General features: G+C 44.1%; 1 protein-coding gene across 7 annotated transcripts in view; it reads left to right on the top strand.

Moving 5' to 3' along the window:
* The window catches only part of SLC25A37 (solute carrier family 25 member 37), a 42333-nt gene extending 34661 nt beyond the window's left edge, over positions 1-7672 (top strand). For 2 of the 7 annotated variants that reach the window (XM_007167838.3, XM_057548782.1), the window contains 2 exons: positions 1996-2052; positions 3944-7672. In XM_007167838.3, coding sequence (XP_007167900.1) covers positions 1996-2052; positions 3944-4464 — 578 coding nt within the window. In that variant the 3' untranslated portion in view covers positions 4465-7672. Of the gene's footprint in view, positions 1-63; positions 1178-1995; positions 2053-3943 lie in introns of those variants that run through there. The other 5 variants (XM_028163015.2, XM_057548784.1, XM_028163014.2 and 2 more) reach the window with 5 other exon arrangements.
* The last annotated feature ends 14198 nt before the right edge of the window (positions 7673-21870 follow it).

Genomic DNA, 21870 nt, shown 5'->3' with positions numbered 1-21870 from the left:
GGAGTTAGAAAGGTCTCTCCTTCAACAGACCCTTCCCCAGGGTTCTCCTCCCTGTGACCCAGCAGCCTGATGCCTCATCTCCGCCACGCTTGCTCATGAATCAAGGACTCTAGATTTGTGTGTGCACACACACCCAAACACATGCACACACACACGCGCACGCGCTTTTTTTCATTCCCCTCCTTCGCTCTCTGAAGCCCAGGGAGAATCAGTGACAGAGGTGTTTCATTGTTGAGTGGGTTTTTGCCTTTTTGCTTTTTAAAAAAAAAAAAAAAAAAAATTCAAAAGCAATTAATGATCAGATCTAGGGGAGAAAAAAAACAAAACAAAACAAAAAACCAAACAACCCTGAATAGAAACAAAACTTTTGAATGCTGGATTCCAAAAAAAAAAAAAGTTATGTGGACAGCTTCTTTGAGACTATTTAAAAACTGGCCCAACAGGTCTCTACAACGTCAAGATCTAACTAAGCTTTAAAAGGTCAAGAAGTTTTATGGCTGACAAAGGATTTGCTCCTGCGCAGAGGACCTTTCCCACCTAAGCTTCTGGGGATTTGGGAATTTCGCCCCCATTCTCTTCCGTCTGTTGCATCTCTCTGCAAGCAAGGGCTGAAATCGTTTTCTTTTGTTGTTTTGAGGGAACCAGGAGGGTGGGGGGTGGCCTGAGCTGGCCGCAGGTAACTGTTATATAGGCTTGTCTTACTGGGCCCTGCCAAGTGGTTATTTTCGCCTCCTGTGGGTTTGGCTTTTGTTGGTTTCTGTTTGGGTTTGGAGTGAGACTCTGGCTAGTGGCATAAGGAGAACTTAACTTTAACAAATTTATTTTTCAGCAACAGAGAGGTAGATGTGACTGGCAACAACTTTCTACCCCTTCTCTTTTTTGTTCTACTCAGAACCAGAAAGCATCCCTCCCACCAGCAAACCCTGGTAATAATGACTCCAACCTGGCTGGTTTGCAGACATTGGTTTTGCTTTTTAAAAATCGGCCCCTAGTTGCATTTGTCCGGACCGTCACCAAGATCTGCACTCTTGATGCTGTCCTCAAGTTCGTGGCCTCAGGGCCCTCCTTTTGCTGAAACTGCCTCTTTAGCTCCTTGGTCTCTGAGCCCCTTGAAGGCGGTTTGAACGGAGCCCAGTTTATGTCAAGTTCTGCCCAGCACTGTTACTGCTTCACTGTGGTGTGTGCTTTGGTCGCGTTTTGACCTCTCTGGGGATGATCATAAGCGTGTGGGAGGGAGGGAGGGGGATTTATATGCATTTCTGAAGCATTAGCCTGTGTCCCTCTTTCTTCCCACCTTTTAGCAGTTATCTTAATTACTGGGCAGTGTCACCCACAGAGGGAGGAAACCCAGAGCCAAAAGCAAAATTCCAGGCTGGAATCTGGCTTTTGAAGTTCCTGGTTCTTGAAGCCAGGCCGGAGGAGACCCTCAGATGGGCTCGGCCATTTCTGAGACACGTCATCACTTTGCAAACTCACCCTGGATATCTGCCATATGCAGATCTCCCTGACGCCCTTTTCCCTTGGCCGTTTGCTTTAAAAAAATGCCTGGATTTTATTAAGGAATTTTCTTAAAGATTTCTCTTCTTTTTGCCCCCTCTCTGCTGTATACATGATATCATCCCCTTCCATTGCCCCCAGCTGAAAGGCAGAGTGGGTTAATCTGTAGGCAAAGGCCAGAGATGAGAGAGAATTAAAATCTCTATGGTGGAAAAAGCCACCAAGTGTGTTTTCTGGTAGCATCCAATGTTGGCAGGTCTAGCCTTTTCCTAGGGAAAATGAGGTTCTGCAGGATTGAAATGTGAGTAACGGTGCCTGTGTTACCTTCCTCATTTTTATCCAGTATTTTCCATGATCACTTTAGGGTTTTAAGAGTCAATGCTCACCTGGGTGGAGTTGGTAGTGAGTTTTGCTTCTTAGAAAGCAAGGTCCAGGGTTCCAGGAACTTCCTCAGAACCCCTGGTCCCAGAGGGTAATTTTCTGGAGTTTGTTTTGCAGGGATAGCTGGGAGTATGGCCACCCTGCTCCACGATGCGGTAATGAATCCAGCAGAAGGTAATGTTTCATGGTCCCAGGGCGTGGCAGTAGGGGATGCGCAGAGGGGCAGGAGCAAAGTTGGGGGGTGGGGACAGAAGGTCGGGCAAGGGAACTCCTGGTCCCCAGTCAGAAGAAGCAGGAGAATTCGTACCATGTTCTCAAAGGCCTCGAGAAGGCACGTGAGCATTTGAGCTCTGGGATTCCGGTTCGCTTAAACAGAGCTACTCAGGGTGTGGTCCACAGACCAGTAACATCAGTGTCTCCTGGGAGCATGTTAAATGTGGTGATTCTCAGGTTCCACCCCAGACCTACTAAACCAGAATCTCGGGGGGTAGAGACAGGATATCTGCTTAACAGGCTCTCCTGGCAATTCTTTTGTGTGCGTTTGCACTACTCTGAAACCTGTGTGTGCTCACATGCGTACACATGTCCACACACACACACCCCACTGGGCCCTTGTTCACCATTATCAACCATAGACGAATTTAGAAGGAACCCGTCTGAGGCCATTCATTAGGGTTTATGGGCTTATGTTCAATTTGCTTTTTTAAAAGAAATTTGAAATTATTATGGAAAATTTCAAACAGGCGAATGTAGGGAGAAGAGTATGGTGAACCCCGCATGTGTGTATCGCTCTACTTCATAAATTAATATTTGGCCATTTTGTTGTAGCTGTCTCCTCCCACGTTACCTTCTTTTTTTTTTTTCCTTTTGAATTTTGGGAGCATTATAAAGCAATTCTTAGCTGTGCAGGCGAGTTCTGTCAGCTTTTTCAATATCCTCGCGTCCTCAGCCAACTTGGGTCTGAATAGTGAGGAGCTTTTGGACCCGGTGCTGGGCATACCTTCAGCTGGGTTATTCTCTGTGTGAGATGTAGGACTCTCTCCCTTTTCCTCCTCTCTCTGAAAATGGTCCCTTGCCAGAAGGGAGAATCAGAGGTTAAAAAGTGCAGCATTTTAAATCTTGTGTTATAAGTTTGTCTGGTTTTGTCTTTTAAGGTTACAATTTATTTGCTCTCAGCTGCCTCCCATGCCTTAGCAGATAGGAAACTTGTTCTGACTTTCAGGGATGTATGGGTCAGATTGGGAGGTGGGCTGCTTTTTCTGTGTGTCTAAGGCAATTCATAGTCAATGAGCAGTAAGTTAGCCCATGTCAACCAGGCAAGAATTTTATTTCTATTTTTTTAAAGGAGAGAAAAATGAGGTTCAACTCCACCCTCTTCTCCTTGACATTATATCGTTTTAAGGACTTTATTTCTGTAAATATAAAGCACGCTGTATGTGTTTATCTTGCAATGCGTGGGGACAATTACAATTCTAAGTATTTGCCCCATGTCCTTTGACCCACCAGTTACTTTTGTATTAATAAAGCCAGGGTCCTCACTGGAGTTTGCCATTGAACTTGGGCCGATATCATTCTAGTGTCTCTTCCAAGAGCACTGAGACCCAGAAGCTAAAAACACTGTCAGAGGTACAGACCACTGAGAATGAAGGACGGAACACGTGTCCATTAGACGTACTGGGACGGAAGAGGGCAGAGGAGCCAGGAGCAGGGTCTAGATTCCTCAGCGTGCGTGAAGCCCGAGGCAGCTAGGGCCTGGGGGATCAGCTCGGGCAATCTCGTCTGAAGTGGCTGCCTGATTTGGGGGCCACGTCAACCAAGAGTCAGGTGGGAGAAAGGTCAGGAAACAGCCACCTCCTGGCCCTGGATCCCGGAGGCATGTGTCTATAAACGGAATGCCCTGGAGCTGGCCCTCGGTGGTTTCTCGGGCTGGGGCTGGGTGTGTGCTAGCTCCCCGTGCCCTGTTACCCATGTGTCTAAACTTGCTTGTTTCTCTTTATGGCTTGGCTTCCCATCTCACTCCGACCTGGGGTGGGGCTAAGCCCAACCACCCGGGACCCGCCCACAGTTGTGAAGCAGCGCTTGCAGATGTACGACTCGCCGCACCGGTCGGCCCTCAGCTGCATCCGGACCGTGTTGGGGACGGAGGGCTTGGGGGCCTTCTACCGGAGTTACACCACGCAGCTGACCATGAACGTTCCATTCCAGTCTATCCACTTCATCACCTACGAGCTCCTGCAGGAGCAGATCAACCCGTACCGGGGCTACAACCCGCAGTCCCACATCATCTCAGGCGGGCTGGCCGGGGCCCTGGCTGCAGCCGCCACCACCCCTCTGGACGTTTGTAAAACCCTCCTCAACACTCAGGAGAACGTGGCCCTCCACCTGGCCAATGTCAGCGGCCGGCTGTCGGGCATGGCCAACGCCTTCCGGACGGTGTACCAGCTCAACGGCCTGCCCGGCTACTTCAAGGGCGTGCAGGCCCGCGTCATCTACCAGATGCCGTCCACTGCCATCTCCTGGTCCGTCTATGAGTTCTTCAAGTACTTCCTCACCAAGCACAAGCTGGAGAATCGAACTCCGTACTAAAGGAATGGGCTGTGGGAAGTGATGCCAGAATCTTTGATTGTGCAAAGGCTTTCCCTGACTGCTTCCCTTCCCCTGCCCTCACACCAAGATTATCAGGGCAGGGTGTTGGCAGGATCTGCTCCCTGACGCCTTAGAGAGAGGAGAGGACGGGACAGCCGCTTACACGATGGCCGTCCGTCCGCAGGGATATCCCAGGTGGTAGAAAGTGTTGAAAGACTGGCAGGGGAGCGAGAAAGTGCTTTCTCTCTTCCTCCCCCCGCCCCCGAGAGCGATGTAGCTTTTCTGCTTCAGTATAGCATCTCCTCCCCTAGAATCGTACGTAGATCACCCAGGAGGGAAGAAAATGTGCAGTGACTGAAAACATTAAAGAGGAAAAAAAAAATTATGTATATAGAAGTTCCAGTACACAGTATCAAATAGATGGATAATGTTTATCCTTTATTTTTCTATGTAGAAGTTTTTAGATTTGCGTGTGTGCCTCTGTGTGTGTACAAGCAAGTGTTACAGCTGGGAATATAAAGCTGTTTAAAAAAAAAAAAAAAAAGCTGAATTCTTCCATCGGGTTAAGTCAAAAGGCACCAAAGTAATACATTGCTCCACGTGGTCTAAAATTGTGTTGAGCCCCCCCACCCCCAGAAGGAAGTTCCACTTGAATGTAAAATAATAAATATAAGGTTTATATTTTGAATTTTCTTTTCATAGGGGAAAATGGTACGTTGAAAAAAAAGTCAAAATAATGATATAATACTTCTAGCTACTTTTTTTTTTTTTTTCTTAATCAGTCACCTTCATGTGCCTTTTCCCTTTGTCTTTTCCTAGAAATTCCAGGACCAAAGATCTGGCCCTGGGGCTTTTCCTCTTGCTGTGTGCTCGCCCGCGTGCACACACGTACTGGGCGTCAGCACGGCTCACACTGGAGCACAGTGGCCCCCAGTGGAATTAGGGTGGCTGGTCTTACACTTACTGAAACCATTTCCTTCCCTTGTGGGTGACGTGAATGTATGCCTCGCGGGGCCAGCACTTAAAAGCCCTTGAAATGCCAACGCTTGGCCACTTGTTGGGCGGGCAAGTGTGATAAATCCTACCTTGATCCTTGGACTTCATTCTCCAACAGTCTTTTAACCCAGGCACTTCAGGTATTCTTGTCTGTGTGTGTGTTTGACTAAATCTCCTGATCTCCTATGTTTCCCTGTGCAGTTTTAGGGGTTTTAAAAAACACAGCAAGCATATCTACGGCATTTGTCTGTACACCTGCCCATCACAAATTTCCCCCTTAAGAGCCTCTCACCGCACAGGGACAGGCCAGGCTCCCCAGCCCCACAGCGCAAGGGACCCGGGCCCTCGTGCTCAGTCAGGATGCCTCTCGAACCATCTTCGGCCTTGCTTGGTCCGCGCCAGCTGAGAACACGATGCCTTGTTTCCTGAAATGGCCTATCTGAGCCAGATGATCCCTGAGAGCAGACGCAAGCCTGTTTCCTCCAGCCAAGCCTTCCCAGGCCTCTCTCCGAGGAAAGACCCAGTGGATTCACACTTTCCTTTAGAGCTGTCTTTCAAAATGAGCAGGAAGCACGTGTGTGTTTTCATTCTGGCCGGCCTGGTCCTGACCTTGACCCTTTGCCCTTCGCCTTTCAGCCTTCGCCTTAGGCACGGTCCATGTTGTGCATTCTCACCGAGGCTCAGACCCGGCTCCTTTGGATGCCGTGACTCCTGGGATGAACTCAGGTGGTGCTGGGACTTTTGCATCTCAGAACCTCTGGGAGTAGTTTGCAGGTCAGGGACAGCAGAGATCCACGTCAGGCAGCTCCCACACGTGCCCTGATGAGCACGGTCTTCTCCTGGGCTGGGGGGCGTGCCTGCTGACCTGTCCTACCTCGGAGTTAGCCCACCCCCATCCCCCGGTGGAAATCAGTTGCAGCGAGCTTCCCCACTCAGGGATACCAAAAGCCCACGGAGACCAAACTGCTGGGGGAAGTGTTGACATCTCTCTAAACATATACCCCGTCAGTGTTAACATTTTGCAAATGGAAGAAAATCTAGATCGAATTCTAAAATAATTATCTAACCACTCCTTTTTGTCCACTTCAGATACACCACGCTGCTGCAAAATATTCCTTATTTCTTATGGGATTTTGTTTTCGATGGTATTGAGGAAGGAAACGGCTCACTTCTCTGGGTGAACTCCTTTGGGTCAGGAGAGAGAGAGTCTCCAGATTTCAGAGTCGGAAGGTCTGATCCCGGCTTTCCTTTCCCAGTGTGTAGGGATCGGCTGGGAAATGGGGGTGATGCCACCTGTCCTGCCTTCCCCACTGGGTCTTCCAGAGGCTGAACGAGCGATGTATCTGAAAGAGCGTTGAAAGTTGTGAAGCGCTGAACAAATAGAAGTGGTCATGAATTTTGTGGGAGGTAACCACCGCCCCCCCTCCATCACCCTGAGCTCCAAAGCTTGTCTTGCTGCCCCATGCAGACTGCAGCCCAGTTGACTGTGACTTTGACTTGGCCAAGAACGAAATAGGAACATGTTCTCCCCATCCCCGACCCCTGGCGATGACCAACCTAATGTAGTCAGTCACGGCACAAACTTGGTCACTGGTGTCTTTGGTGTCATTGGAGTGTCATCTGCCGCCCAGCAATGCCACTTGAGTACAATACTCAATAACAGTGACTTCTGTCCAGACCATGATTTGAGATCCAACCCCTCATACATCTGAGTTTTACTTTTTAGAATTAAAAAATTGATTTTTTTTCCAAATGGGATAAATCTTCAATCCATGACTATTTTTTTCTTAACTTTGGATCGAAACTCGCTAGATACTGACCTGTGTCCTTTTGTGTGGTTTCTTTTTCTTTTCTTTTTTTTTAAATGCTGATGTCTTGTTCCAAGAGCTGTCCTCCAAAGTCCCCCCTAAGGCTGCACTGGCAACAGGTTGTTATGCCATTAAGGTTTTATTTAACTTTATTTAAGGATGATTGTGCCTGTTCAATACAAATGTACTGCTGCTTCCCACCTGCGAGACGCACGATGTATGTTACTAGGGTGGGCCAGTGTCCTTTCTTAAATTCCTGTCGTAAATATCATGGTTTCTGCCTCTTGATTGTCACCAGTTCCTGGAAGAAGGGGAGAAATGTGTGTTTCTGTGTGGGGATATTTCTGATATGCTGCTACAGTTGTGACACTGGAGCTACAGAAAATAAAGCCTTGATCTTTGAAGTGTTGTGGGCTCTTTGGTGGGAATGTTGAAATAAGAGGGAAGTGGATGGAGGAAAGGAACCTAATTCATGGGGCTTGTGCCTCCTGCAGTCTGGTGCATTAAGGACCAGGATCTATGGCTTCGATGGAAAGTGCCCCTCAGCCCTCTTATCAAAATGGAAACAGATGGCCGCCTCGGCCAACCTAGGGATGGTCACGTGAGATGATGGGGCAGGGCTGGGAGCCTCCATGGCTTTGCTCGCTCTGCTGGGGAGGGTGGCAGCTCTTCTATCCTTGTGGGACCATGAGTGTGAGAGGCTGCCGGTACCTGGGATGCCCAGCCCTGATGCCTGGCACGCTCATGCCTGTTTTCTCTCTCTCATCCCTTTATGGAGGCTTAATCAGGGTCCCTCTACACAGAAGACCCCGAGGATGACCAGAATCCACACATACTTCCTAAAGAGCACAGCTTAGACCAGGAACTAGACCTATTCTGGAGTTGAGTGGGGCTGGGGGGTCTCGGACCCCTTTGAAAAGCCAGGGACAGCTCTTGACTCATCATAGTTTGGGAGGTCAGAGCGCTTGCTTTCAGCATAACCACCAAAGACTTTAGTGAAGGTGGGGAGTCAGGGTTGAGGTCAGGCTTGAGAACCAGCCATGGGCAGTGGTGCCAGGAGGTGGGCAGCGGTGCTGATCAGAGAGTGGAGAAGGCTGTAGGTAAACCTCCTGCTTTGCACTTTTACCAAAAGCCAGCACTGTGCTTCTCAAAGCTGCCTTGTGGCTTGTTGATTGCCTCCACTCCGGGCCGGGGGGCATCCAGTGCGTATGTACCCATTCAGCAGATTTCTCTCCCTGCCCCATGGAGTCCACCTGCCGGCAAATCCAGAGCACCTCCCACGAGCAGAGCACCGTGCCTGGCGCCCTGGGGACCAGAGCCAAGTGTCAGTGGGGTTCCCACCCTTTCGGACCATACAGTCTAATAGAAGAATGTAAGGGAAGACATCAAATCGAGACCCACAAAGATGGTAGTGGAGGCTGCCTTGGATGTAAAACAGTAACTCGATACCTTTCGACCAGGCTCCATGAGACACTTAATAGCCATCCAATCCCCAGCTCTGTCCCCACCGGTGGGGTGCCGTTCACCGGAGCTGACCGGGTGCATTTTTTCCCAGCTTCGAATTCGGTAGTGTCACGTTGGTAGCTTGAAATCAGCAATGGTAGGGATGTTTACACCACAGAAATAGGCCGGTGCTATAAATCAGGGCTCTCTCTTTTTGAAGAGCCAGCTTACCTGTCCACCACTATCGGCACGTAGCACGGGGCTTGGTGTGTGATATTCGCTGAAGTTTCACTGAGTGAAAGAGATGCTGGATGCACTTTTTGTCTTCGACCCGGGGGTCCCCTCTAGTGCTGGAGCTCCAGGCTCCTCCTACGACAGAGACCGTCTTCATCACTTAGGAGTCCTTTCCAGCCCATCCACACTCTTTAAATTCCAGCCCAGAATAAGCCATGAAGGGAAGGCCTTCCCTTTCCTCCCGGGCCAAGTTCTCCATTCTGTTCCAGTTCCCACCTCTTCTGGGAGAGACTCCACTTCTGCCCGCTCGAGTGACCTAAATGCAACAGACACCACAGAGAAGAATATAAGAAGCCCAGGGTTGTCCAAGAGACAGACACGGCCCCTGGGGGGGTCTGTGGAGGGGGGCTAGTACTGCTTACAGAGAAATAAAGGCTTGGCTCTGGTCTAAGGCAGAATGCATGCATGGCCTAAGAGTAAAGAGTACCATTCGGGAGAACAGCTGGGTTGAGCCATAAGGGCCTTGTAGGAGAAACCCCGGTGCAGAGCTGCAAATATGAACCTTGACTGTCATCTGACCTTGAATTAGTGGGTAATGGGGAGTCATTAAGGGTCTCTGAGTGGAGGACACCATGACTGGAGCTCAGCTTTAGGAAGAGTCATCTGGCGGAAGTAACAGGATGGAGTGGAGGTGGGATACCAAGGAGGCTGGGAGATGGTCGATTTGTGTCACAGTGAAGTTGCCCAGAAGAGGGGTGACTGAGGGAAAGGCAGGGGAGACTGGAACAGAATGAGCGTGGCTGATGAGAGTGTACAGTGGAGCTTGGGGCGGGGCGTGGCTGCTGGGCAAGGTGAGCATGGGCTGGCTGAGGGCAGTGGCCGTGTCAGGAGGGAGACCTGGCTGGGAGGAGAAGCAGGTGGTGGAGGAAGTGCCTCGTCTCTAGAGCCATTGGGCTCCCCTCGGTCCTCCTCCTCCCTGGGCATGCTCAACATGAGCTGAGCTCTTGGCCAGAGCTGCCTCTTCACCCCCCAATCCCCCCTTGGTGTTCTTTCCCTGCCCTTCTTCAGGCCACACCCTGACTACCTTCTTTGTTGCTTTCCGGGCCTCCTAAGGATGGCTGCTTGGGAAGGTTTTGCCTTTGGAACTCCTGACTCTCCACCCCTCTTGGTGCTGATCTGCCCTCACAGCTTCACCCGGTCCCCCTGGAAAGATGATTCCCAGATGTGGGAGATAGCGCGCCCACTTCTCTCCTGAGCTCCAGATCTAGATGTTCAGGTGCTGGCTGGAGATCTCCCAGATCTCAACTACTGTTCTCCTAAGCCCAAGAGACTTTGGCCCCTCCTGCCGGAGGCTTACCATGTTACTTACGTTATTACTCCCTTACCGTGCTACTCACTTACCCTGCTACTCACTTACCATGATACTCCCTTACCATGCTACTCACTTACCCTGCTACTCACTCACCATGATACTCCCTTACCATGGTACTCCCTTACCATGATACTCCCTTACCATGCTACTCCCTTACCATGATACTCCCTTACCATGGTACTCCCTTACCATGCTACTCCCTTACCATGCTACTCACCATGTTACTCACTTGCTCTAAACCTTCCAGGGCTCCCCAGTGCTTATTGACTTTAAGAATAGGCTAACCTGCATATGCCAGTGCCAGATTTAGGGAATAAAGAGAAAGAGAACAGCTAATGGACATATAAGACCCTGAGGTCTAATCTCCTGAACAGGGCAGGGCAAGAACCGTGCGCAATGCTTACATTTAATATTGAGGAGAGAAATGGGGACCAGGAGAGACTGGAGTGGTCAGAAAACTATGAAGATAGCCAAGAGGTGAGGCTTTTTCGCAGGAGGAGGAGTCATCCATTCGACTTGGGTAGGTGTGATGTAAAAGCAGTGACAGTCATTTACAAATTCCCGGATTGTCTCTCCTTGCTCTTGCCCTCTTTGTCCCTGGTTTGTCTCCCCTCCCCTTTACTCTTGCCTCTTCTGATTCCTTGCTAAATCCCACCTCCCCCAGGTTCAGCTGCTTGCCCTCCAAGCGCCATTCCTAATATACCTGACAGAATATTCCAGTAGCCACCTAAGGCAATAATCAGGCAAGTAATCAGAAATGCCCATCCCAGGCTTGTTCACGGAAGTCAAATCTGGAAGCAAACTGGATATCTATCAAGAAGTTAAGTGATTTATAGAGCATCCGAGCTACCCTGGTGTTCTAGTGGGAACCAAGGAAGTTTCATCAGGAGTCCTGGGTCAGATACGTTGTTTAAAATGTGGACTCCCCAATACATTTATAAAATTCGAGAATACTTCCAAGCTTACTCATTTCTCTAGCCTTTCCTCCTAAAAGTAACCTTAATTTGGGGAACACATAAGCCCCCTTTCGTGAAGGGGTGGTTATGCGATGGCATATCCACGGTTTAGAATTCCATTTTAGTTTCCTGTTGACATGGCTTCTTTAAGAAAATCTTTGCTCATGTTTTTATTTACACGTGGCAGTCGTGATCTTTCACTTTCTATGGCAGGTGGGACAGCTGGGGAGAACCGCCAGCACCACTGCTGAGAGGACATAAGTGCCACCTTAGGAAGGATAGCTCAGCCTGTGTCTGCTGTCATCTGAAAGTCCTATGTGAGAAGAAAAACTATAAAATCAAGATCATACTGGAGATGTTTGGGTCTCTGACCCAAGGCAGTTGAAGTCCAGGCATTGCCTTAGAGTTCTCGTGAATTTCTGTTATCAAGGACTTACTACTGAAATCACTTACTACAAAGCAGAACGCACGTGAAACCCAGAGCGACAGAGGCATTGTGGACACCTGGCTTCTTTGTCATTGTCACCCTGGCTTTTGGTGGCTTCCTTTAAGAGAACAGGTGGTTTAAAACGAATAAATGAAGGAGTTCAGTCCCGGAGTCTGCCCAGCACCCTGCTTTCAGCCTTAGGTGTTGCTGTTGCCCGGGGTGGGTGGAGCGGGGCATGGGGGAAGTGGAGAAGTTTCACTACATCTACCGCTGTGATGTGGACATCAATGTGCACTTTAACATAGGAAGGTTGGAAGGCAAGAGAGAACAAAAGAGTTATAAAGCTGTTCTAGAAGACCCAGTGTTGAAGTTTTCAGGACTGTACCAAGAAACATGTTCTGACCTCTACGTTACTTGCCAAGTTTTTGCAGGAGGGAAGCCTCTGGCCTTGCCAGTGAGACCCTCCTACAAGGCATTTAGTATGAGATGGAACTGGAATGAATGGCTAAAGCTGCCTGTGAAATACCCTGACTGGCCCAGGAATGCCCAAGTGGCCCTGACTATTTGGGATGTGTCGGGCCAGGAAAGGCAGTGTCTGTGGGAGGACCAACCGTTTCTCAGTTTGGAGAATACGGCATGTTTCGCCAGGGGATGCATGACTCGAAAGTCTGGCCTAATGTGGAAGCAGATGGATCAGAACCCACAAAAACTGCTGGCAGAACAAGCAGTGCTCTCAGAAGATCAGGTGAGCAGCCTTGCCAAGTTACCTCTAACATCAACAGCAGATAAGCAAATAATGTTGGGTTTGATTTCCGGTTTCTGCAATGTGGAAGACTAAGATCAACTGAAAATCCTCCCACAACAAACAGCTAAAAGTATGAAGTAGCAGTAAAATAGGTAAAACAATTTAGGAAGGGAAGCCTTGCCAAAGATGAGTTTGCAGTCTACAATTACAAACCAATGAAAGCTAAATTCAATAATCATAACAAACAACTGGAATATATCCACCAGAAATTCAGATAATGGAATATTGAAAATAAAAAAAAATTTAAAAATAAAACAATAATATAAAAACATAAAACATAAATCAAAGAATAAAACATAAAAAAGAGAACGAGATTATTTACTACTATAGCTATATAATGAAACTTAATATTGGTTAGAGTAATTCTTCGTCTTTTTTTCTCCTTTCTTCAAACTCAAGTGTTTTTTTTTTTTTTTTTTAATAAATTTATTTATTTTTGGCTGTGTTGGGTCTTCGTTGCTGTACGTGGGCTTTCTCTAGTTGTGGCGAGCGGGGGCTACTCTTGGTTGAGGCACGTGGGCTTCTCATTGCTGTGGCTTCTCTTGTTGCAGAGCACAGACTCTAGGCATGCAGGCTCAGTAGTTGTGGCATGTGGGCTCAGTAGTTGTGGCTTGCGGGCTCTAGAGCGCAGGCTCAGTAGTTGTGGTGCACAGGCTTAGTTGCTCTGCGGCATGTGGGATCTTCCCGGACCAGGGATTGAACTCGTGTCCCCTGCATTGCCAGGTGGATTCTTAACCACTGCGCCACCAGGGAAGTCCAAACTCAAGTGGTTTTATAAGCCGGATTTACAAAGCTGCTGAGATCAATATGACCATGATATCAAAACTAGAGAAGGAAAGTGAAAGAAAGGAATATTACAGACGGTTCTCACTTATAAATATAGATGCAAAATTTCACCTGAAAATTAGCAAACTGAATCAAGCAATTAAAAAATACATCATGCCCAGGGACTTCCCTGGTGGTCCAGTGGTTAAGAATCCACTTTTCAATGCGGGGGACGCAGGTTTGATTGCTGGTGGGGGAACTAAGATCCCACATGCGGCAGGGCAACTAAGCCCGGGTGCAACAACTAGAGAGAAACCCGCGTGCCACAATGAAGAGCCCGCATGCCCCAATGAAAGATCCTGCGTGCTGCAACTAAGACCCGATGCAGCCAAAACTTAAATAAATAGATAGATATAAAAAAATACATCATGCCGAAACAGGATTTATTCCAAGAATGTAAGAACAGTTTAACACAGAATATCTATCAGTGTACATTATTACTGCATTATTGAGTGTTTCAGGGGTCCCCCAAGATGAGATGATGGAATCAGAGGCAGTTGTAATCACAGCTAAGATTTATTATAAACAACACAGTAAGAATATACAACTAGATGGTTCAGTAAGGGAAAAAGATATAGGTGAGGTCTGGAGAAATCAATACACAGGCTTCCTATGCTTCCCCTTCCCAGCCCAGGAAGAGACACACTTGAGTGTGCTTCTTTCTACAGGAAGAAAAATGAAGTCTTTTGGAAAAGCCCATTTGAGACTCAGAAATTAGGGTTTTTACTGGCGGTCTGGTCACACAGGCATTCTCTGCCCTCAAGTACCAAAATTCTAGCCTCCGAGAAAGAAATCACGTGCTCACCATAAATCACAGTGTACAAACAACCTAGCCACAGTGAAACATCTGTACCAGTTAGAGAATGTTTCAACAGTCAATTTCTCACACCTTAGTGAGAGGCCATCGTTGCAAGCAGGTCCTTTTAAAGATAGCAGCTTCAAGCCTGCTATATTAACTATCTCCTGCACATTAAATTAGAAGAGAAAAATAACATATGGTCAAAAGAATCCCCAATGGTACCAACTTTTTGGTAAGTTTCAACAAACATTCATCATACAAAGTATTTTTAAAATAAGATAGGACTGTCTTAACCCGATATAAGAAATATACCAAGAACTGATAAGCAACATCTTACCAAATGGTTAAATGTAAGAAACATTCTCATAAAGTCAGGAACAAAACAAGAATGCTTCTACTACTGTTCCGATTAGACACTGTACCAGAGTTTCTTGTACTAGACAGTATAAGAAAACTGTATACATAGAGCTAAGAAATAAAAATTATTTACAGATGAAAATCACATAGAAAAGTCAGAACTATTAGGTAAACTGTTAAAATAATGAGTTGAGAAATGTTGTTAGATACAAGATTAATAAACAGAAATCAGTTTTTAGTCCAACATTCCTATTATTCCCTTTTTACCAATCTAAAAATACAGTCTTTAAAAGATATTTACACTAGCAACAAATACTACATGAAATTTATAAATAAACCAAACAGAAAAGGTATAGATCTTCATCTTGGAAATCCAACAATATCACGCCTAGAGTTCTACACTAAAGAAACTCACTTTAGGCATAAGGCGATACATACAAGTATATTCACTTCAGCCTTGATAATAACACAAAAAATTGAGCTTGTTGGGAGAATAAATAATAAACTGATTTACTCATACACTGGGATACTATACAACAGTTTAAATGAAAACATTTGAGCCATGTAGATTAACATGGATAAATCTCAGAGACAGAATTAAGTTTAAAAAAAGCAAATTGAAATGAAGGAATGAGGGAAGTCTTTCCAAATATTTGTGATTTTTTTCATCTTTCTAAAAAAGTGTGAAACAAATAAGGCAAACTGTTAACATATGTTCAGTTCTGACAGTGAATACATGGATTCTATTACATTATTCTGCATACTTTTGTTTTGTTTCATAATAAAAATAAAAATTTAAATACATGCATACATAATTTTAAAACTCAGACATTTAACTTGTCAGGACTGGGAAAACAATAAATCTATAGTCAACGAAGGAAAAAAAAAAAGAATAAATGAAGAGTGGTCTTGGGAGCCTTTGCTCCTATTGTTTGTGGGTGTTTAGATATAGATTCTGGCTTCTGCTGAATAGTGAGAATATTCTCTTAGAGGATGCCTCTAGCTTGGGTTGACAGGTGACAAATATACATCTCAACATTCATATTTTGAGCTTCATGCAATCAGGTGAGTGAAATACTGCAGCAAATCTTCTCCCTTTGCCTGATTGTATCTGTGTAAAGTTTGGAATAAAATAATGTACAAATTTTAATGAAAATAATTATGGATACCCATATGCCATTTTTTTTCTGTAGTGCTGGGCTTCACAAAGTTTTAATGGGTGTTGCTTTATAGAAACCACTTTTTTAATTGGAGTATAGTTGCTTTACAATGTGTTAGTTTCTGCTGCACAGCAAAGTGAATCAGTTATACGTATACATATATCCACTCTTTTTTAGATTTCCTTCCCATTTGGTCACCACAGATCACTGAGTAGAGTTCCCTGTGCTAAACAGTAAGTTCTCATTAGTTATCTATTTTATATATAGTAGTGTATATATGTCAATCCCAATCTCCCAATTCATCCCACCCCTCTTTCCCCGCTTGGTAACCATAAGTTTGTTCTCTACATCTATGACTCTATTTCTGCTTTGCCAATAAGTTCATCTGTACCATTTTTCTAGATTTCACATATAAGCAATACTATACGATATTTGTTTTTCTATTTCTGACTTACTTCACTCTGAATGACAATCTCTAGGTCCACCCAGGTCTCTGCAAATGACACTATTTTGTTCATTTTTATGGCTGAGTAATATTCCATTGTATATATGTACCACATCTTCTTTATCCATTCCTCTGTCGATGGACATTTAGGTTGCTTCCATGTCCTGGCTATTGTAAATAGCACTGCAATGAACATCAGGGTGCATGCATCCTTTCGAATTATGGTTTTCTCTGGATATATGCCTAGGAGTGGGATTGCTGGGTCATATGGTAGGTCTATTTTTAGTTTTTTAAGGAACCTTCATATTGTTCTCCATAGTGGCTGTACCAGTTTACATTCCCACCAACAGTGTAGGAGGGTTACGTTTTCTCCATACCCTCTCCAGCATTTATTATTTGTAGACTTTTTGGTGATGGCCATTCTGACTGGTGTGAGATGATAACCTCATTGTAGTTTTGATTTGCATTTCTCTAATAATTAACAATGCTGAGCATCTTTTCATGTTCCTCTTGGCTATCTGTATGTTTTCTTTGGAGAAATGTCTATTTAGATCTTCCTCCCATTTTTTGATTTGGTTATTTGTTTTTTTGATATTGAGCTGCATGAGCTGTTTGTATACTTTGGAGATTAATCCCTTGTCAGTTGCTTTGTTTGCTAATATTTTCTCCCATTCTGAGGGCTGTCTTTTTGTTTTGTTTATGGTTTCCTTTGCTGTGCAAAAGCTTTTAAATTTAATTAGATCCCATTTGTTCATTTTTGTTTTTATTTTCATTACTCTGGGAGGTGGATCAAAAAAAGATCTTGCTGCAATTTATGTCAAAGAGTGTTCTGCCTATGTTTTCCTCTAAGAGTTTTATAGTGTCTGGCTTTATATTTAGGTCTTTAATCCATTTTGAGTTTATTTTTGTGTATGGTGTTAGGGAGTGTTAGAATTTCATTGTTTTACATGTAGCTGTCCAGTTTTCCCAGCACCACTTATTGAAGAGACTGTTTTTTCTCCATTGTATATTCATGCCTCCTTTGTCATAGATTAGGTGACCATAGGCGTGTGGGTTTATCTCTGGGCTTTCTATCCTTTTCCATTGATCTATATTTCTGTTTTTGTGCCAGTACCATACTGTTTTGATTACTGTAGCTTTGTAGTATAGTCTGAAGTCAGGGAACCTGATTCCTCCAGCTCCGTTTTTCTTTCTCAAGATTGCTTTGGCTATTTGGGTTTTTTTGTGTTTCCACATAAATTGTAAAATTTTTTGTTCTAATTCTGTGAAAAATGCCATTGGTAATTTGATAGGGATTGCATTGAATCTGTAGATTGCTTTTGGTAGAAACCACTTTCAGTAGTGAAAGTCCTTGACAACAGAAGTAGCTGGGGACTCAAAGCAATGTCCAAATTTCAACTGCCTTGGCCCAGGACTAGAAGAACATCACCAGCCTGGAAGCTGATAAGACCCAAGTGCTAACAGCTTCCTTTGGTTCTTGCTTATTTTCTAGCAATTCCAGTGGTCTTTTCTATGGATTACTTTATGTCCATAATAATGAAACTCTATGGTCAGTTCACAGTCTTTAGGCAGGGGCCAGAGGCTGAGGGCCAATTGTATGTCTCCCTCTCATGTTTCCCCTCAAACTCATGATATGAATGAGATCTGGGTAAACTACACATTAAGAAGATTATGATTAATGACACTGAGATGATAACTGTACTGGGAAGAACAGCTGGGAACAAAGAGTGTTCTAGATGGAAACACTGGACCAAACCCTGATCCTGTTATTCATCATAGAGAAACTCCCTTCACACAGCATGGAACATGGGGTTCTAAGCCTCTTGGTGTTCCAGTGAGCTAGGGTTGCCAGGAGCACTCATTCGCAAATGTTCTTAGATTCCTACTGTCATGCTTCATTTGATCCTGCTTCCTATTTTGAAGAGATTATTTTTGCTGATTTGACTTAGGTCAAAAATCTTTGTTTGTTGATGCTATCTTGTATTTCCACCTTGGCCTCTATAATTCTTTTGTTTCTAAGATCAGCAAGTTTCTAAAAGCCAAATTTGAAAAGCATATAATTACCTTATAGTGAATACTAACATGAGAATAATTTTTTTATTGTTAATATAATGAAGTAATTTATTTGCTCTGGTTAATTTTAACCATTAAACCATAGCAGATGGGTGCAGTCCAAAGGCCTGGACACTAGTCCTGGTGGTCATTAACTAGTGGGGTAAACTTGAGTGACCTTGGACATATCATTTAATCTCTCTGGTCTAGTTTCCTCATCTGGAAAATGAAAGGGTTGGGTCAGATGACCCGTAATAGTTACTCCAACTGCAATAGTCTATGCTCGTTTAATACAGGCTCAATCCAGTCTCTAAGTCTGTAATTAAAGTATGATTACATGCTTTTATATGAGATGAGAAGGAGAATCTTCACAGGCCTTTTAGCGTACCTGCCAAAAGGAATCATTCATTATCATTTTGCTTTACTGATATTTATTTCTCACTTCCTAAACTACTCTACAAATAAAATATAAAAATCCAGGAACTCAGTATAGGAAAATGATGCATGTAAATGTATTTCACATCCTTGTCTTTAACATGTTTTTAATTGCTGCATCTCTATGCAATGGTAATTAAATAATTTGCCTATGTCATTCTAAATTCTGAGTGACGACTGTTGTCTGTGTTGAGCTCCAGGTCCAGTGCCTGAAACAAAATAGGTCACATTGAGAGCCTGCAGCTTGGGGAACATGATCGCAGCAAGGCCCTCATTTTCACATTGTACATAATTATAGGAAGACACAATGAGGTTTTTCTGTGGCCTTTTAAAAAATTGTAGGGTCTGTATGTCTAAACTTTTAAAAAATACATACTTCAATTTTTAGAACAGTTTTTGGTTCACAGTAAAATTGAGGTACAGAAAGTTCCCATATACCTTCTGGCCCTACACATGCATAGCCTCCTCCATTAACAACATCCCTGACCAGGGTGGTACATTTGTTACTATTGATGAACCTACATTGACACATCATAATCACTCAAAGATCATAGTTTACCTTGGGTTTCACTCTTGGTGTTGTACACTTTATGGGTTTGAGCAAATGTGTAATGACATGTGTCCACCATTATAGTGTCAGGCAGGGTCATTTCACTGCTCTAAAAATCCTATGTGCTCTGCTATTCATCCCTACTTCCTCCTAACCCCTGTAACCATTGATCGATTTGCTCTCTCCATAGTTCTGACTTTTCCAGAATGTCATATATTTGGAATCATACAGTATTTCATCTTTTCAGAGTGGCTTCTTTCACATAGTAATATGCATTTTAAGTTTCCTCTATGTCTTTTCATGGCTTGATGGCTCATTTCTTTTTAGCGCTGAATTATATTCCATTGCCTGGTTGTACCACAGTTTTTTTGTTTTTTGTTTTTTTTTTTAGTCCATTCACTTACTGAAGGACATCTTGGTTGCTTCCAAGTTTTGGCAATTATGAATAAAGCTGTTATAAACATCTATGTGCAGGTTTTTGTGAGGACATAGTTTTCAAGTCCTTTGGGTTGAAAGAAAAGTGATTACCGAATTATATGGTAAGATTATTTTAGTTTTGTAAGAAGCTGCCAAATGGTTTTCCAAAGTGGCTGTCCCATTTTGCATTCCTACTATTTTTGCATTCCCAAGCAACAATCATTGTTAATTGTTTTTAGCAAACTTCTGGAGTCCCACTGAGTTTGGAATGCCTTAGGGGTTAATCAGCACTGGATTTAGGGTGAGGTGACAACCAGCCCTGTAGATTAGAGTGGAGGAGGGAGGTGTTCAGGAGGCTTGTAAATGTCGTGTGTGTGTGTGTGTGTGTGTGTGTGTGTGTGTGTGCGCATTAAGAATTATGTCTGTAAGGATGTCATAGATTAGAGAAAAAAAGTGTTTTGAGGATTAATGTGTGAATACACTGTCTCCACTTGGATGGACTGTGTCACTTACTTATGGACACAATTCTATAGTAGTATTTGATTCTCAGAGCAATCACATTTTTTTTTTGCTGAATTTCTATTTCTTGCCACAAGGTGGCATCTAATTTTCATTAATATCCGAGACACACTTCATCTCTCACCACTCAAACTGGAAACCCACATCTGTCTCAGCCTCTGGACTCTTAGCGTACCACAATTTTTTCAAATGGCAGCATTTCCAAAGGATATTGCGTTACCTTGTGTTCCTCTAGGAGTCTTGAACTAAACCTTTTGTATCTGTAAGTCAGATCTGTATCAAGGCATGCTCATGCATTTTAAATTTTTTAAATTGATAATTGTGTTGCAGATCCTTCATAATTTGGGAACTTTTCCCATGTGTTTCTTTGCCTTACGCCCAAGAGTGGAGGCATGAATTATTTTGACATATGCTTATTATATGCCACATGCTATTTTGCTTGGGAGTGAGAGAGTACAGAGAAGGCTTTACTCAAAGATCTAGGTTTCAAGCTGGGTCTATACAAGATATATGCATGAAACAACCCTGAAGGAAAATCTCCCAAGGCAAATTGGCTAAGTTGAAGACCATTTGTATGAGTAAGGTCTCTAGATCCATGAGGGAAGGGATCAAGTCTGATTGGGTTCACCATTGTGTTTCTAGCACATTGCACAGTACCTGCAGGGGTCATGACTCAGCTGAAAACTGTGGACTTTGGGGCCCTGAGACCTGGGTTCAAAAGCCTGCTTGCTAGCAGTAGGACCTTGGACAAGTCATTAAGATGGTTTGTGCTCTATTTTTCCTCTCTGTTATGTGAAGATGATAATTAAAACCTCAAAAGACTGTTGTAAAGATTGAGTGAATAATATAAATGAAACCAACTGCCAGTGGGTGTTAGGGCCCTGAGTTTCTTCTCTTTTCAAAGATGTAAAATTATCTTGAGCTGGATGTCGCAAGGATTTGGCCCAGAGACACCATTCCTGCGTTCCCGCATGCAAAACCATTGTATCCATTAAGCACTATAGATTCAGTGCCTTAGGAGTACCAGCTTTACAGGGAACAGTGGGAATGCTTGGAAACCAAAAAGAAATGTATTGATTTCAAAATATGAAAAGAAAACTGAAAAATCAAAATTAATGAACATTTAATTAAATGTCTATTAAACATTATATCAGTGAGTTAACTGCTTCTAGCTCTTATATAGCCACGTGGAAATTATATTTAACGTGGGATGTAAGTAAATTAAAGCTTTTTGATTTGATGTGGGATGAAGACTTAGGGACACAGGCCTATAAATTGCTTAAAACAGTTCTACTCCTATGGCTGGTGCAGGCATGGAATCCTTAAGGGTGAGCTGGCTTGCCATGCCAGATGAGGCAGGGCCTGGGGGTTTATCAGTCCTACTGACCTGTTACTTTCCTTCAACAGCTAGATCAGATAGCATAGGGTGAGCCTGACAGAGGATGAAGAATGGATTGGAAAAAGGGTTCTGTGGATCCTTTCTCATTAGTGGATACTCTTTGGCTTCTCAGTAATAAGGAAATTAACAATTTACATTTGACTTATACTTTATTTTAAAAATCTAGCCGTATCCATTGATCTTTTCCATTTGCAGTGAGAGCCCCAGAAAAAGAAAAACTCTTGGTGTATGTTGGTAATATGAGAGGACACTCATATTACAGTCTATTTCCTCTTATTTACTAAATGCATGTTTTATGTAAGAATATCCTCCCCTTGGGTTGAGTTATGGCACTACCTTCTCCTTCTGTAAAGGTGGGGAGGGCTGGATGAAGCTGGGAGATAAGCAGAAGCATCTGTATGCTATAG

Source organism: Balaenoptera acutorostrata, chromosome 6 (assembly GCF_949987535.1).
Source record: "Balaenoptera acutorostrata chromosome 6, mBalAcu1.1, whole genome shotgun sequence".
Classification (NCBI taxonomy): domain Eukaryota; kingdom Metazoa; phylum Chordata; class Mammalia; order Artiodactyla; family Balaenopteridae; genus Balaenoptera; species Balaenoptera acutorostrata.
This window is presented reverse-complemented; position numbering and strand designations above follow the sequence as displayed.